Below are 17,151 nucleotides of genomic sequence, written 5' to 3'. Positions count from 1 at the left end.
GTAATCTCAGAGTTTGTTTTTATTTTGTCTGAAAAGCAAAAATCTTAACAAAGGCAACCAACAAAAACCTTACACTATGGACTTGCTTTCAAAGATAAGTCCCATGAAACAACTGATTTCAGATGTCTTATGAAATCCCACCCTTTGAGGGCTGTAAGTCAAGATGATGCAACTAAATTTAGGGCATAATTTAGTTCCGTCTTTTATTGTTAATGTGCTTGAGAGACTGCTAGGATGTTGCTAGGTGAAAATGATTTTGACAGCTTCATAAATCCATTAATTATTAACACATATACATTGTACAGGGCTTTATTTTGTTCTTTATTTTTTTTTCCAAGTCCCTTTCAAATTACTTAGGACAGGAGATTTCCTAATTCTCAACATGTTTGAGACCTTCTTAGAGACAAGAGATTGTTGATTTTGCATGATACCTTTATCCTGTTGAACCTACTGGAGAAATAAACGTTCATTCTTTAAATCAAAGGGAAAGAAGCATACATTTAAATAAAACCATTTCACTTAAATTCCCCAGAAAATCTTTGATACAAAGTGTACTTTTTTTTATACACTTACCAGTTTGTTTATTGGGGAGGAAGAATTCTCTCTGAGTTAAAGATTAATTCTGAATTAAATGAAATTGGCTTTAACTAATGGAAAGGAGAAAAGACCATTTAAAATAAAGGGTGAGGGCCTCCCTGGTGGCACAAGGGGTTAAGACACAACCTATGAAGTTGTTATCCACAGCCACTGCAGCAGAAGTTTGATTCCTGGCCAGGGAGCTACCCACATGGCGCAGCAGACCTCTCCTGTCTCTCCTGCTGCTCCCCTCAGCAGTGTATTTTCAGTCAACCCGCCTATTTTGTTCCCCCACACCTCTGGCCTGTACCCCAGTTCTTGTATGCATAAATAAATAAATCTTTAAAAAATAAAATAAATAAAGGGTGAAACAGAAACCGTTTCATTATGAAGGTAATGCTGTCAGGGATACACTTGAACTGCTGATAATTAGCCCCTCACAGAATTCCAACCCTATTTAGTGCCTAACTAGCAGATTAAATGAATTTGGGGCCAGGGATATAGATCAGTTAGAGATAATGATGACACAGAGCTTCATTATTTAGAGGGTGTCCTCCACATATTCTGTGTAATCTCTTAAAAATACCCTGGGACCCAAATTTACTTAGGCAACTGTGAATTGGTGTTTCCCAATCCTGAAACACTCCCAAGTCTGCAAATTCTCTCTGGTGTGTCTGGACAAGCCTGGTTTTCTTCTCTTCCTTTCTCTGTCAATCCAGCCAAAGGCAATCTAGTTTTTGTAGTCCTGACTGCTGAACTGATTTTTATGATGAAGACTCTTACTCTTTTTTTTTTTTAAATATTTATTTTATTTATTTATGCATACAAGAAATGGGGTTTAGGCCACAGGTGCTGGGGGGGAGGGGCAGGGAGTGAGAGGATTCACCAGAGACAGAGTGGGTCACCAGAAAACAGGTGAATCTACTAAGACACACTCTTGAGGGGAGCAATGGGTGAGACAGGAGAGGTTTGCTGTGCCATGTGGGTCAGCTCCCTGGCCGGGGATTGAACTCATGCTGCAGTGACTGGCAATAGCTTGATAGGGCTGAGACTTCAACTTCTGTGCCACCAGGGAGACCCCTAATTTTTGTTTTGTGTGAAGGATCTACTTCTTAATTAGTAGTCACAAACATTTAGAAACTTGCAAGTAAGTAGTGAGTTTTAAAGGGTTGGAAAGCAAACTAATTCTAAGAATCCTATCTTCATAGTAAGCAGGTGGTAAGAAGTTTACCCTCCCCCTAATTTTTAAAAAAGATTTATTTATTTATGCATACAAGCACTGGGGTACAGGCCATAGGTGCAGGGGGTGAGAGGATTCACCAGAGACAGAATGGGGAGCAGAAGAGGCAGATGTACTGAAATAACTGCTGAGGGGAGCAGCAGGCTAGACAAGAGAGGACTGCTGTGCCATGTAGATAGCTCCCTGGCTGGGGATCAAACTTGTGCTGCAGTGGCTGTGGATAGCTTTATAATACTGTGTCTTAATCCCTTGCACCACCAAGGTGGCCCCCAAATTTTAAACACATTCATTTGATTTATGAAACTGCACACATTAAAATGTGCCACTCACTGTCTTTTATCTACATAACCACACTTATACTGCAACATTGCCATACAATCATTATTTTATAAAATATCACTGGTTCTTCACTTTAAATAATGTGAACTGATTCATTAATCAGAAGCTCTATTTTTGCCAAACTAGATGATTAGTATTTTCCTTCCTGGCAACAAGAAACTTATATTGGATTTTCCTTCTTTCTTTAGTATTTTTTTTTAAGTGAGCCTGTTCAGTCTTAGAAGGTAGCAACTTACTTTCAATAAGTAATCACTCTATAAAGTATTTTGTGTTTGATTTTGTTGGTGGTTTTGCTTGTGTATTAAATGTACAGGTTTTTATTCTCATTTTGTTAGTAATTGGTTGTCATTTTATTATTTCATCAAAATAAAAATGATGTTTTTGGATACTGATCAATTTTTGTTAAATACTTGACTGCTTAACTATCATTAAGGTTAGTCAAGTATTATATAATATGGATCAATCTACCTTTTTTCTAGCTAACTCATTTTTAATTGCAAAAAGGAAAAATTTATTGACTGTGCTACTCTGTGATCTGAGTATGTACTAATACTGAATGGTACAAAATAAAAAGTGAAATTTGTCGTGTGCATTACTTTCCTCTGAGACTATTTTCCATTACTTTTATTTTTATATGTTGTGGTTATTTTTAGGTATTTAATCACAATGCAGAATGCTAAACTGCATTTTTTGACAAAGACTTTCATCTGATTCAATCCTATAAATTTCCTTCAAATTTATGTTTCAATGTGCATTTAATGAAAGGGACTATACTGAATAGTACAAAAAAATGTTTTCCAAACAAAAGCTAGTTTTTAGCCCCTAAAGTCTGTGAAAGTTTTTGAAACACAAAAGATGCTCATTAGCTTTTCATTTTTTTCTTTTTTTCTAGGTGTAATTCAGTATGTTTCCACTGACTGAGGAAAACAAGCATGTCGCCCAGTTGTTGCTCAATAGTGGTACCTGCCCAAGATGTATCTTCAGATTCTGTGGTGTGGATTTTCATGCACCTTACAAACTTTCATACAAGGTATCTTCATTTTTTTAAGTTAAGAAGATTTTTCTATTTTTACATGAATAGCTGTTTATTTGAGGGCATGTATCTATCATAATATTACTTTAAAGTTTTTAAAACTACAATAAAAAATTACTGATAATGTTAATGTATACAGTAAGTTATAAAGGAGCAGAGGTGATAGTCCTGAGATCCTTTATTAAGTGGGGACACTGTGGGTTTGGTTGCCTTTCCCCTCCCCTTTTTAAAAGATTTATTTATTTATGTGTAGAACTGGGATATAGGCCAGATGTGAGAATATTCACCAGAGACAAAGTGGGGAGTAAAAGAGGAGGATTTACTGAAATTCATTGCAAAGAGGAGCAGCAGGCAAGTCAGAAGAGGTCTGCTGTACCATATGTGGGTCAGCTCCCTGGCCAGGGGTGGAACTCATAGTGGTGAAAGCACTGAGACTCAACCCCTAGGCCACCAGGGAGACCCGGCTTTTTTCCTCTTCCTGTTTTCTCTCTTTTTTTTTTTTTCCATTTGTGTATACAAATAGGTATTTGGAACCCTCTAGAAGTGAGTACTTATCTTCATCATCTTTACTATGTGGAGATCTTTGTCATTTATGATAATATACAGAAAGCTTTGACATTTAATAAAATACTTGCCCATAAGATATGTAACATATATTGGTGAAATACATTTGCTTCTAATAGTGATGTTTTTGTCAGAGGCATATAATTACATTAGGTCTTTGACTAGTTTCTTTCAATGTTGTTTTGTTATAATATTGATGAGAAAAAACAAATCTGTCGTACTTGGATGAAATCACTTTATTTGAGGACCTGCTTGCATTTTAGGTTGCTTCACTTACAGTTTCTAAGAACCTATCGACTACATTAACATTTGTAAACAGTATGTACACAGACACACATACACACAATCAGTTTCTTACAATTTTTATTTTTATTTATTTTAAAGATTTGTTTATTTATACAAGCACGGGGTACAGGCCAAAGGCACGGGAAGGTGAAAGAATTCACCAGATGGCGCAGCGGTTGAGTGCTGGGCTGCAAAGCTGCCTGTAGCCTCTGCAGTGCTGGTTCTATCCCAGGCCACCGCCTAGGGTCTCACATGGCTGCTCCCCTCAGCATTGTATTTCGTCACTCTGCCTGTTCTGTTCCCTGCTCTGGCTCTGGTGAATTCTCTCACCCTCCCGTGCTTCTGACTGTACCCAGTGCTTGTATAAATAAATAAATAAATCTTTTAAAAAAAAAAAAAGAATCCATCAGAGACAGAGCAGAACAGGCAGAACGACAGAAATACACTACTGAGGGGAGCAGCGGGCATGACAGGAGAGGTCTGCCATGCCATGTGGGAATCTCCCTGGCCGGCCGGGAATCGAACTGGTGCCGCAGAGGCTGAGGACAGCTTCACAGCGATGCGCTCAACCCGCTGCGCCACTGGGGAGGCCCTTACAATTTTTAAAAATTGCTCAGGAGTTAGCAATAGCTTCTTTTCCCCTATGTATTGTTTCTATTATTTTGGAAATAATTATTATACCCAGTATTCATTTAGCATTATTATATGTCACGTTCTCATCTAATTCTATAATAATCTATTAGGTAAGTACATACTATGATTGTCTCTATTTTCAGATGAAGAAACTGAGGCACAGTTTCTGCCCAAAGTTACACAGCTGTTAAGTGAGCAAGCTAGGATATGAACTGTCTGAATCCAAAGCCTAGAATTTGGAGCTAGAAGACATGGATTTGAATTCCAGTTCCACAACCTCCCAGCTTCAGTTTTCTCTTCTATATATGGAAATGATAACATCCATCTCACAGAATTTTAAGGGACAATACCTAATAAAGTATGTGAAAATACTTTGAAAACTGGAAATGATATATATGCTATGATGATTAATATGTGTATATTTATTTATATACACTACAACTATAAAATAAGATTGATTTTGTGTAGCTCTCCTTACACATTTATTCCACACATTATAATATTTTATTCTAAGATATTACTGTAAGATTTAAAATACATATTATATAAGGAGACTGAGTGTTACTAACTTTTGTTTGTATCATTTTATGTAAATAAACACAATATTTGGTGAAAATTTTTTGGTAAATATAATTTTGATCTGTTCTATTCATATAACTATATATGTACACATAGCTATATATGTACACATATACTATATATGTATTATGTTATACTGATGTTATATATCTTAGATAATAAATAATAAATAATAAACATCTTTGTGTGGGTCATAATATATCTGTTTGAATATATTATATATATATTTTTGGTAGAGATAAAATAGATTTAATTTCTTAATAAAATGAATTAAATTTATTTGAATGAAAAAATTTTTTCCCGTTGAGTCAGTAAATTGTAATCTGAGTGAATTTCAAAAGAGTATTTATTCAGTGACTCAGTACAAAAATCTGTCTATTCTAAACAAAACAGAGGAAAAATTCTCTGGGCATTTTAGAATATTGGAATGTCTGAAATATGAGACTATGGTTTCATAAAAATGACATATTTTGTATTTTATTAATATTTTTTAAAGATTTATTTATTCATGCATACAAGCACTGGGGTATAGGCCAGAGGGGTGGGGGCGGGGTGAGAGGATTCACCAGAGAGAGTGGGGAGCAGAACAGGCAGATCTACTGAAATACTGCTGAGGGGAACAGTGGGTGAGGCAGGAGAGGTCTGCTGCATCTGTGGGAAGCTCCCTGGCCTGCCAGGGATGGAAGTTGAGCTCATGCTGCAGTGGTTGCCCATAGCTGTCTTTAACCTCTGTGCCACCAGGGAGGCCCAACACATTTTACATTTTAATACAAAGAGTGAAAGAAATTAGGCAAACCAGAAGGTAGTAGAGGGCTTATTTCAATTACTGCATATAAATGATGTGTAATCATGGTGCCAAATTTCAGTACTGCCAGCACCTGTTTACTTGTGCTTAGTAAATTGTCTTGAAATTATTTTTACTTAGAGTCTAATTTTTCAGATTTCATATTAAGTAAATATTATTCATACAAGATTTTAGTGATTGTGAGAGCCTAGCAAGGATGGAAATTCAGTTTGTATTTCTATTTGTTAATATTTAGGATTTATCTTTTTAACTGAAACTAGCAAATGAATCAGCCTTACAATAGAACTACAAATTAACAAGTTTGTTAATGGAACCCTTCTGTCTCAGATTTAGGATTTAAACTTTACTGATATATGAAACTCTTTTGAAAAAATATTCATACTTGTTATAGGAAGTAGCTAATTCTCTTTTAAGTTCTCCAGAAAGCCAGTGCTGGCTAATAAAATTAGTTGATTGCCTCAAAATTGATATAAATCAACATTTTGTAAATCTGTGATGTCATAACTTTCACAATTCACTTTACCCCTAAGGGCATTGTCAAAGGGTTATTACTTTTTTTAAACTTTCCAGGAGTTGCTCAGTCAACTGCAGAACTTTCTGGAAACTAAAAAAGATGAATTAATTTTGGAAGTTCCAAATCCACCTCCAAAGAAAATTCGACTACAAGCAATAGAAGATGGGATTGGTAATCTGAGTCAAAATGGAGAGGGGAGGATCTCTGTTATTGAAGATGGAAGCTTTGGTCCCAAGAACTCAAATTTAAATGTATGCAATATATGCCTAGGAATTCTTCAAGAATTCTGTGAAAAAGAATTCATTAAAAAGGTAAATAATCTATTTTTTCTAATTGTGTAATTTTCAATCTTAAGGCCTAGAATTCTTGAATGTAAAGTAAGAAAGCCACTGACTTAAATTTGTTTCACACCAATGGATCATTAAAATTTTCTTATTTTTTAAAACAAAAGCCTACTATTCTGAAATTGCCTTTTAACAACATGATATCTGACAATAAAATATGTATCCATGAATTTTGGTGATGAGAGCTATTTAGTTGAAAACTAATGACATTTTTCCCTTGCTGTTTCACATAACTAAGGAGATCGAGAAAAGCTCCCTCTCACTCATACCTGTTGGTGTCTCAAAAAGACAAGTATGATAGCCTTATGGAAGGTACATGATTGAATGTGGGATTGCCTTTTGATTCCAGCTGTCAAGAGTGTCAATTTTGGCTTTATTTTGTTTAAAATCTGTTTAAAATTATAAAGTAAGCTAGAAAACAATTTTGACATTTGACAGATAGTTCTGCAAGTGAGCCCTGTATGGTGTGACTTTTGTGTTATTGGTCTTCAGGGTCATGGGTAGCAAATGTTTGATCAGGATGTTTTTGAGAATTCTCTACTCAAAGATGAAAGTCTAAGAGTGTTGCAGTATCATCTCCTAGATCCAAAATTCATGTTATGAAGATTATAAAATTTTTGGGAATTTATGTAATTGTAATACTTTTTTAGGTGTGTCAAAAGGTTGAGGCTTCTGGGTTTGAATTCACCAACTTGGTATTTTCAGTCTCCTTTCCACCACAGCTATCTGTAAGAGAGGTAAGATCATTTATACATATAAAACTGTATGTGAAATGTATACAGGAATTTCTCAAAAAAAATGGAGCTGTAGAAATATTCCTTACTTTATTACATTTTGTACATTTTATATACTTAATAATTGAAAACAACTTACAGCTGCTTAATAATGTTGAGTGAATGGATGAAAATAGAAAATATTGGCTCAAGTTAATTTATTCATCACAGGACTGCCATCTTTCAGAAGGTTCATGTTCAGTTGCAGGCTTTGGTTTGGCATTAGCTCTGTGGAAGACATGTTCATCAGAGAAATAGATCTCATATAATGGTCATAGGATAGTATCTTTTTTTTTCTTAAGATTTATTTATTTATTTATTCATTCATTCATTTATTTATTTATTTTTACAAGCACTGGGTACAGTCAGAAGCGCGAGAGGGTGAGAGAATTCACCAGAGCCAGAGGGGGTAGCAGAGCAGGCAGGACCGAAGTACACTGCTGAGGGGCGCAGCGGGCGGCAGGAGAGGTCTGCGCGCCATGTGGGACCCTCCTCCGGTGGCTGGGGAGCAGCCGGGGATCGAACCGGCGCTGCAGAGGCTGTGGGCAGCTTCGCAACCCAGCGCTCAACCGCTGCGCCACTGGGGAGGCCCTAGGATAGTATCATTTAAACTATGATGAACCTTATATGCTGGAGTAAAATATAAAAAGGTGGCATTTCTAGTCAGTAGAAAAAGAGTATAATCTCTCATGTTTATTTTAACTTCTTTCTTAAGTGAAAAAAAAAAATAATAGTCATTACTGTAAAATTCTTGTGTGTGAAAACTGACATGAAAACATACAGTTTTTGTTAATATTGTTACATGAAGTATAGGAATAATGACCTATGTAATCTCAAATTATAGTTATGAGTGCTAAACATATCCATTTATATATTTAAGGTGTCTGTTCCCCAAGAATCCCAAATTATCACCAGAATATTACATTTGGTACCATCACTTTCTTTGGGTGAGATGTTTGTTAGCCCCAAAAAGCTTAAAGTCAATTTAAGAAAGATTGAGCTGGATAAAGTGGTAGAAAAGAGCTAGGAAGTAAAAAAGAATAGAATGATTTTAAGTAGTATGTCTGGTGATGACAAAATGAGTGAATGAAAGAATAAAGGGGTTAATAATGATATACTGAGTATATATTCATAAATACTTCAAGTCATTTTCTAATTAATCATTCAAGCACTTCTCACGAATAGGTTATCCAATTTTAGTAGAGAGAAACTTGCAAAAGCTAAGTGACTCACAAAAGTTGCAGTGTTTGAGTAGCAAAAATAGGAGTAAGTATGTTCAGGGCCTCCCTGGTGGCACAAGGGGTTAGGACACAGCCTATGGGGCTGGGGATTGAACTTGTGCTGCAGGCCTGTGATTGCTTTATAGTGTGGTGCTTAACCCCTTGCTCCACCAGGGAGGCCCTATAATTGATTTTTACTCCTAGACTTTCTAGAAGAAATATGCTACTATGCCAATTATTAGGGAATTAATAAATTTCCACAGTGTAGTGTGTCAGGTGACTCATTGTTTTCCTTATTATTATTATTTTTTATTAAAGATTTATTTATACAAGCACTGGGTACAGTCAGAAGCACAGGAGGGTGAGAGAATTCACCAGAGCCAGAGCGGGGAACGGAACAGGCAGACCGACAAAATACACTGCTGAGGGGAGCAGTGGGCGTGGCAGGAGAGGTCTGCGTACCATGTGGGACCCTCGCTGGCGGCCGGGGATCGAACCGGCACTGCAGAGGCTGCTGGCAGCTTCGCAGCCCAGTGCTCAACCACTGCACCACGAAAGGAGGCCCTGTTTTCCTTATTATTAATGAGTAATATGCTTTTACTAATTCTTTTAAGGCTAATAATTACTCAAGAGGTTTGTAGTTTATATGCAGTGTATATTTTCACAATGCAGATTTTTTAGCAATTATATATGGGTCACTTTGTGATTTTGTTTCATTGTGAGTTTTTATTTTATTGCCGTCTTTTATGACTTCTTTGTAGTTGAGATATGTTATTTAGGCCAGATAATATAAATTGCCTTTCAAGCTCATTAACTTATTTGTTACATATCTCAATTAAAACTTTTTGGAGTGGAACAATTTCTTAATAGTTATTCTTAAATATGCATAGGACTTACTTGGAGAATTTCCCAGGCCCCATCCACAGGGATTCTGATACAGTAGGTGGGTGAGATCCATGAATTTGCATTGGTGATGTTAGTGCTGCTGGTGTAAGGACCACACTTTGAAGCATAATGTCCCATCAGATAATGGGAGAACAATTGACAATTTGAAAATCTTTTTAAAGTTGGTCCTAAATGAAAAATAGGTAACTTTTGGAATCTGGGCTGGAAGATAAAAGGACTGGGAGGCTCAGAGAATGTGTAATTTAGATTTTAATTCAAATCAAATCATCCCGACCAATAAAAGAAAGTCTGAAAAGAATATATTCTAATGAATATGATATTGGAATGCTGTCTTTCTCCATATTTATATAAATGTTAATATCTGCATATATTTACTTGACTTTTTATTTTGTAGTAAATAGTATTTTATAGACAGTGGTAAGACTTGCCCAGTGAAGCTCTATGCATTTCACTCAACTCCAACCGTTATCAATTTTGTTTTTTTTGCTAGTTGAAGCTCAGTTTCAAAAAAAAAAAACATATGAGGGCCTCCCCTGGTGGCGCAGTGGTTGAGCGCTGGGCTGCGAAGCTGCCCGCAGCCTCTGCACTGCCGGTTCCATCCCCAGCCGCTGGAGAGGGTCCGACATGGCGCGCAGACCTCTCCTGCCGCCCGCTGCTCCCCTCAGCAGTGTATTTCGATCCTTCTGCCTGTTCTGCTCTCAGCTCTGGCTCTGGTGAATTCTCTCACCCTCCCGCGCTCCTCACTGTACCCAGGGCTTGTATAAATAAATAAATAAATCTTAAAAAAAATTATATGAAAGGTAAAGTTAGATTAGTGCAAATATAAAAAGCAAGCTTGCATTTGTAAGGATAACAATTAGAAAATAAAATTTCTAATGAGTACAGACTTGCAAGAATTTCTTTTTTTTTTTTGTAAGATTTATTTATTTATGCATGCAAGAGCTGGGGTAAAGGCCAGAGGTGTTGCGGGGGTAGGTGAGAGGATTCACTAGAGACAGAGTGGGGAACAGAACAGGCAGATTGACGGAAGTACACTGCTGGGGAGCTGCAGGCAAGTCAGGAGAGGTCTGCTGCACCAGACTTGCAAGAATTTCTAAGGAAGAATCGGGGTACTTAAAGTTATATTTAGAGCAAAAAAAAAAAGATGATAAAGGAGCTAAATCTGCTATATGGAATTTAAAATATACTGCTGTTAAATGATATAGAGAAAGCTGAATTCTGAAAAAATTGCTTCTGTCCTTTATGTCAAGGAAAGTGACCTTCAAACTGAAAAGGGTATACTGGGTAGTAGTAATGGAGAATAAAGCACCTCATGATGGGGCGTCTCTAAGGTGTACAGTGTTTGGATCTGCATGAAATACATTCCATGATAGATTCAGAAAGGAGTTACAGTTGTCTGCGATCTTTACTTTTAAAAGACAGTAGATTTTCTGAATGATTTGAGATTAAATAAGGGTGGTTCCAATTTCCAAAGTGAAGAAAATTAGTTTTGTTAAAGTTCAGCTGGTGAACTTGACCCTAAAACTCTGGCACAATTCTAGATGGGGAACTAGGGAAGTAAAATGTGGGCACTGAAGATAAAAAAGATGTTGTTGTTCACACAATGAACACGTTTCCTAAGAACAAAGCATGCATCATTTCTTCCTTTTCTAGGCTAGCAGGACTGGTAGAGCAGGGAAATAGAGTATGGTTATTGTGACTAATATTTTTTTTAGATTTATTTATTTATACAACAACCACCTGCGCCAACAGGGGAGACCCTATTGTGACTAATATTTTGACCAGGTTTCTTCTCATGATAACTTCCTGAAGGTGGCAGGAAAACATGAGAAGAGGGCCTCCGCCCTGGCACAGTGAGTTGAGCACAGCTCTGTGAAGCTGTCCATAGCCTGTGCAGTGGTTGGTTCTAGCCCGGCCGGCAGGCAAGAATCCCACATGGCGTGGCAGACCTCCGGTCTCGCCTGCTGCTCCCCTAAGCAGTGTTTTCGGTCCATCTGCCTGTTCTGTTCCCGGCTCTGTCTCTGGTGAATCCTCTCACCCTCCCGCGCATCTGGCCTGTACCCCAGTTCTGTATGCATGAATAAATCTTTAAAAAAAACACATGAGAAGAGTGTGAAGAAAATTGGATGGCTTGTCCCTGATTGGCCATACCAAAAAGGAGCCTGATTGATACCTGATATCAAACTGAACAGTGTTTTTCCACATGTGCTCTGCAGATTAATCACTTGAAACTTACTTGGGGGAAGGCCCTTTTCTTGGACTTCTTGAATCAGAATCTCTAGAGATGGGATGAGATATGCTTAATGTCTCCCTACACATTGAAATTCAAGAATCACTGAACTTTGGGGAGATTTCTGATCTACTGCAGGACTCTTCATGCCTTACTCTGTTCATATTTTCTATCAGTGATAATATAATGGGAACACTCAATATAGGTGAGTGTGACAGAGTTGAGAGTATAAGCAGATAGGCTGAGAGTTATAATTGAGATCCAAAACAATCTCGAGAATAAGGAATCTAACAAGATGAAACATAACAGGAATAAAGGTAAGTACTTAGATATAGAAAACCAGCTATCAAGTAAAGGATGAGGCAGTAGTGACTTAAAAACTGTGTTTAGACAAACTTAAGGGTTTTAGTTAATAGCCCAGTAAGAATTAGAGGTTTGATATAACCTCTTTAGGTTTAATGCAGACATTAGAAGTATAGTATCTGGAAATGAAGGTGATCAGTCCTGTTTTACTCAGTACTGGTCATTCAGTGACATTTCAGATGGCGCATTCTATTATAGAAGGAAGGACAAATGGAAAGGCATTTTATGGTAATCTGATTCGTAATCCTCCAAAACTTGTGAATATGTTACCTTCTGTGAAAAAGGGGGATTTAGTAGATATAATTAATAATGATTAAAGACTTTGAGATGGAGATTATACTGAATTATCTGGATGAACTCAACCTAATCACTTGAGTTCTTAAAAATATCTTTCCCCACTGAATTCAAGGTCAGAGGGAGATGTGATTATGGGAATATGTCGTGGAGATGCCGTGTTGTCTACTTTGAAGAGAGGAGAAGGAAGACAAAGAATATATGGCTGACCTCTAGAAGATTGAAAGGGCAACACAATAGGTTCTCATAGCCTAGTGCTTCCCTGCTGACAACTTAAATTTTGGCTCAGTGAGAACTATGCCTAAATAATTGTAAGATAATAAATTTCTTTTTTTTTCATTTTTAAAGACTTTATTTATTTATTTTTTGCATAGAAGAACTGGGATACAGGCCAGAGGAGACAGACTGGGGGCAGAGCAGGCAGATGCACTGAAATACACTGCTGTGGGGAGCAGCGGGTGAGACAGGAGAGAGGTCTGCTGCGCCATATGAGTTAGCTCCCTGGTCGTGATCGAATTCAGGCGGAAGCAGTGATAGTGCTGAGACTTAACCCATAGGCCACCAGGTAGGCCTCCTTTATCTTTATCTTATTTTAAACCAATAAGCTTGCAGCAATTTGTTATAACATTAGAAAATAAATATACATTTAGAGATGTGCTTTCAGAGTGGTGGAGACATCCAAAACCATTCATAGGAGCACCACTGCAGAGACTTGAGTGATTTTATTTGGAGAATAGATGATTCAGTGGGATGAATTTGCTCTCCTTACATATTTTCAGGACATCCTTATGAACAGGAGTTTTCTGCTACAGAGATAGAATCAAGAGAGAAATAGGGCTTCCTGGGTGGTGCAGGGGTTAAAGAGCACTATCAAGCTGTTGCCAGCCACCGAAGCACAAGTTTGATCCCACAGGAAGCCAACTCATTTGGTGAAGCAGATATCGCCTGTGTCGCCCACTGTTCCCCTCAGCAGTGTATTTCAGTATACCTGCTTATTCTGCTCCCCACTCTCTGGTGAATCCTCTCACTGTCTCCCTCCCCCCATACCTCTGTCCTACACCCCAGTTCTTCTATGCATAAATAAATAAATCTTTAAAAAGAGAGAGAAATAATTTTCAGATATAAGGGGTTATCTATAACAAGAAAGACTTTTTAGGGATTATGAGTTTTCTATTACCAGAATGTAAGCTGAGACTGGGCAAAACTTGGCAGAGATATTAGACTAAATTTGCATTTATGGGAAAAGAGTATGCCTTTAAGTCCTTTTAAAAGTAAACACTTCAGGGCCTCCCCAGTGGCGCATCGGTTGAGCGCTGGGCTGCGAAGCTGCCTGCAGCCTCTGCAGCACAGGTTCAATCCCCAGCCACCGGCGAGGGTCCCACATGGTGCGGCAGACCTCTCCTGCCGCCCGCTGCTCCCCTCAGCAGTGTATTTCATCAGTCTGCCTGTTCTGTTCCCCGCTCTGGCTCTGGTGAATTCTCTCACCCTCCCGCGCTTCTGACTGTACCCAGTGCTTGTATAAATAAATAAATAAATAAATAAATCTTTTAAAAAAAAAAAAAAAAAAGTAAACACTTTAGGGCCTCCCAGGTGGTGCAAGGGATTAAGTCGCAGCACTATGGAGCTATCAGCAGCCATTGCAGCATGAGTTCAATCCCCAGCCAGGGAGCTGACCCACATGATGCAGTGGGCCTTTCCTGTCTTGTCCTTAGCATTGTATTTCAGCAGATCTGATAGTTCTGCTCCCCACTCTGTCTCTGGTGAATCCTCTCACCCCCTGCACTTATGGCCTACTCCCCAGTTCTTGTATGCATAAATAAATAAATCTTTAAACAAAATTTAAAAAGTAAACACTTCAAAATCCTGTTCTTTAAGGTTTATCTTTACTAGTAGATTCCAGTAGAGGGCAGTGTTATACCATTAGTTTGGCTTATCGGCCCCTCCTCAAGGGTAATGTTTGGGAAAGTTTGTTTACTCTATTGGCTTTAAATGGATATGTTGCCTCTTAAATGTTACTTTGGTTTTGTGAAACTTTACTTTAAAAAAAAAAAGATTTATTTATTTATGCATACAAGAACTGGGGTACAGGCCAGAGGTGCAGGGGTGGTAAGAGAATTCACCAGAGACAGAGTGGGGAGCAGAACAGGCAGACTGAAATACACTGCTGAGGGGAGCAGCTGGCAAGACAGGAGAGTTCTGCTGCACCATTGGGCAGCTCCCTGGATGGCTGGGGGATCGAATTCGTGCTGCAGAAGCTGCGGACAGCCCCATAGTGCTCTGCCCAGCCCCTTGAGCCACCAGGGAGGCCCAGAAACTTTACTTTTTTGATATGCAACTTGATATGATTGGAGTTTTATTTATTAAATCAAACCTTCCCCCCCCTTTTCTATGTTATATGTTGTAATATCTATGTTTTGCACTAGTTCTACATAGCTCTAGGAAAGTAGCCAAAAATAAAAGCAGAAACATTTCTGTCATAGAATATATTTACAAAAATTGTCTATTCTTAAATTCTGACAAAGTGGTAATCAAAAGACTGGATTTTTTTTTTAATCTATAGATTCTTAACCAATTTGGGATCATCAATCTCATTAATAATCTGAAAAAAAAAACATAATGTCAAGAAAGCAGTGAATTTCTTCTCCTAAAAATACACATATTCAAAAGTTTGCATGTATTTATAGGGACCTCTTAAACTTCTAGCTATTTATCTGGAATCTTTCTTAACTGGATATGCCAGTAGTTTTCCCCTTTTATAACCGATGATGTGCTTACTTTTTCTGTTTTTTCTAATTGGGTTTAGCTGATAGACCAATCTGATGAAATTGCTTTCATTTCAAGTAAAGAGGGCTACACCTTTAAGTTCATATTGTGTGTAGGCCTGAGATGACTGTCTTCATTCATTAGTCTGACTGATTTAGCATGCATATTTTCTGCAGTCTATCTTCCATGACTTGTCAATTTTTAATTTGCATGGCAGGTACCTTACCTAAAGCAGTTTTTGTTCTTTCTCACCCATCATTTAAGGCCAACTCCAGGTTCACTTTATTTTATTTTATTTTTTTTTTATAGAGGCATGTTTTATTTATTTATTTATTTGTTTGTTTGTTTTGTTTATACATGCACTGGGTACAGTCAGAAGCGCGGGAGGGTGAGAGAATTCACCAGAGCCAGAGCGGGGAGCAGAGCAGGCAGAAGGACCGAAGGACACTGCTGAGGGGAGCAGCGGGCGGCAGGAGAGGTCTGCGCGCCATGTGGGACCCTCCTCCGGTGGCTGGGGAGCAGCCGGGGATCGAACCGGCGCCGCAGAGGCTGCGGGCAGGTTCGCAACCCAGTGCTCAACCGCTGCGCCACCGGGGAGGCCCTCCAGGTTCACTTTAATTGACAAACTTTTTTAGCACTTACTAAGGAGTTCTCAGAATTTGTAGCCCAATTTTTGTTTGTTTGTTTTTTTATTTAAATTTTATTTTTATATTCCCCATACAATTACAACCCCCTTATTTTGATCCCAATCTCTCCTTTCCCTGCCCCCACCCCCCCATAGAGTATCTCTGGTTCATAGTTGTTTGTTGATTTTGATATTTTATTTCTTTTTTTTTTCCATAGATATACTTTATTTATTTATTTGTTTTTGTTGGTTTTTTTTTAATAAATTTTATTTTTATATTCCCCATACAATTGCAACCCCCCCATTTTGACCCCAATCCCTCCCCTCCCGCCCCCCAACCCCCCAAAAGTGTCTCTGGTTCATATTTTTTTGTTGATTTTGATTTTCACTTTCTTATAGTTATTCATTTTCCTTGTCCCTTATTTAAGTTTTCTAGATTCCTGCTATGAGTGAGACCATCCAGTATTTTTCTTTTTCTTTCTGGCTTATTTCGCTGAGCATGATCCCTTCCAGCGCCATCCATGTTGCTGCAAATTGCATGTGTTTATCTTTTTTGAATGCTGAGTAATATTCCATGGTGTATATGTACCACATCTTTTTGATCCAGTCATCTATTTTTGGGCATTTGGGCTGTTTCCAAAGGTTAGCTATTGTAAACAGTGCTGCTATAAACATAGGGGTGCAGGTGCTCTTTGGAATTGATGTTTCTGTGTCCTTTGTGTAGCCCAATTTTTGTTTAGGTTTAGTTGGTTAGAACTTACTTCAATAATCCCTATATGGTCCACTTACCCATGCAAAGCATATTTTTTACAAGATTGCTGAATAAGACACTGAAAAACAGGGCCTCCCCAGTGGCGCAGCGGTTGAACGCTGGGTTGCAAAGCTGCCCACGGCCTTTGCAGCGCCGGTTTGATCCCAGCCGCTGGGCGAGAGGCCCACATGGTGCGCAGACCTCTCCTGCCATGCCTGCTGCTCCCCTCAGCAGTGTACTTCGTCCGTCTGACTGTTCTGCTTCCCACTCTGGCTCTGGTGAATTCTCTCACCCTCCTGCACTTCTGACTGTAC

General features: G+C 38.3%; 1 protein-coding gene across 5 annotated transcripts in view; it reads left to right on the top strand.

The window, feature by feature from the left end:
- PUS10 (pseudouridine synthase 10) overlaps positions 1-17,151 on the top strand; it is a 70,694-nt gene that overhangs the window by 1,209 nt on the left and 52,334 nt on the right. For all 5 annotated transcript variants that reach the window (XM_054701580.1, XM_037527445.2, XM_037527444.2 and 2 more), the window contains exons 2-4: positions 3,048-3,185; positions 6,625-6,879; positions 7,563-7,649. In XM_054701580.1, coding sequence (XP_054557555.1) covers positions 3,060-3,185; positions 6,625-6,879; positions 7,563-7,649 — 468 coding nt within the window. In that variant the 5' untranslated portion in view covers positions 3,048-3,059. The remainder of the gene's footprint in view (positions 1-3,047; positions 3,186-6,624; positions 6,880-7,562; positions 7,650-17,151) is intronic.

Source organism: Talpa occidentalis, unplaced genomic scaffold (genome assembly GCF_014898055.3).
Source record: "Talpa occidentalis isolate TD23 unplaced genomic scaffold, MPIMG_talOcc4v2.1 talOcc4.5, whole genome shotgun sequence".
Classification (NCBI taxonomy): Eukaryota; Metazoa; Chordata; class Mammalia; order Eulipotyphla; family Talpidae; genus Talpa; species Talpa occidentalis.
This window is presented reverse-complemented; position numbering and strand designations above follow the sequence as displayed.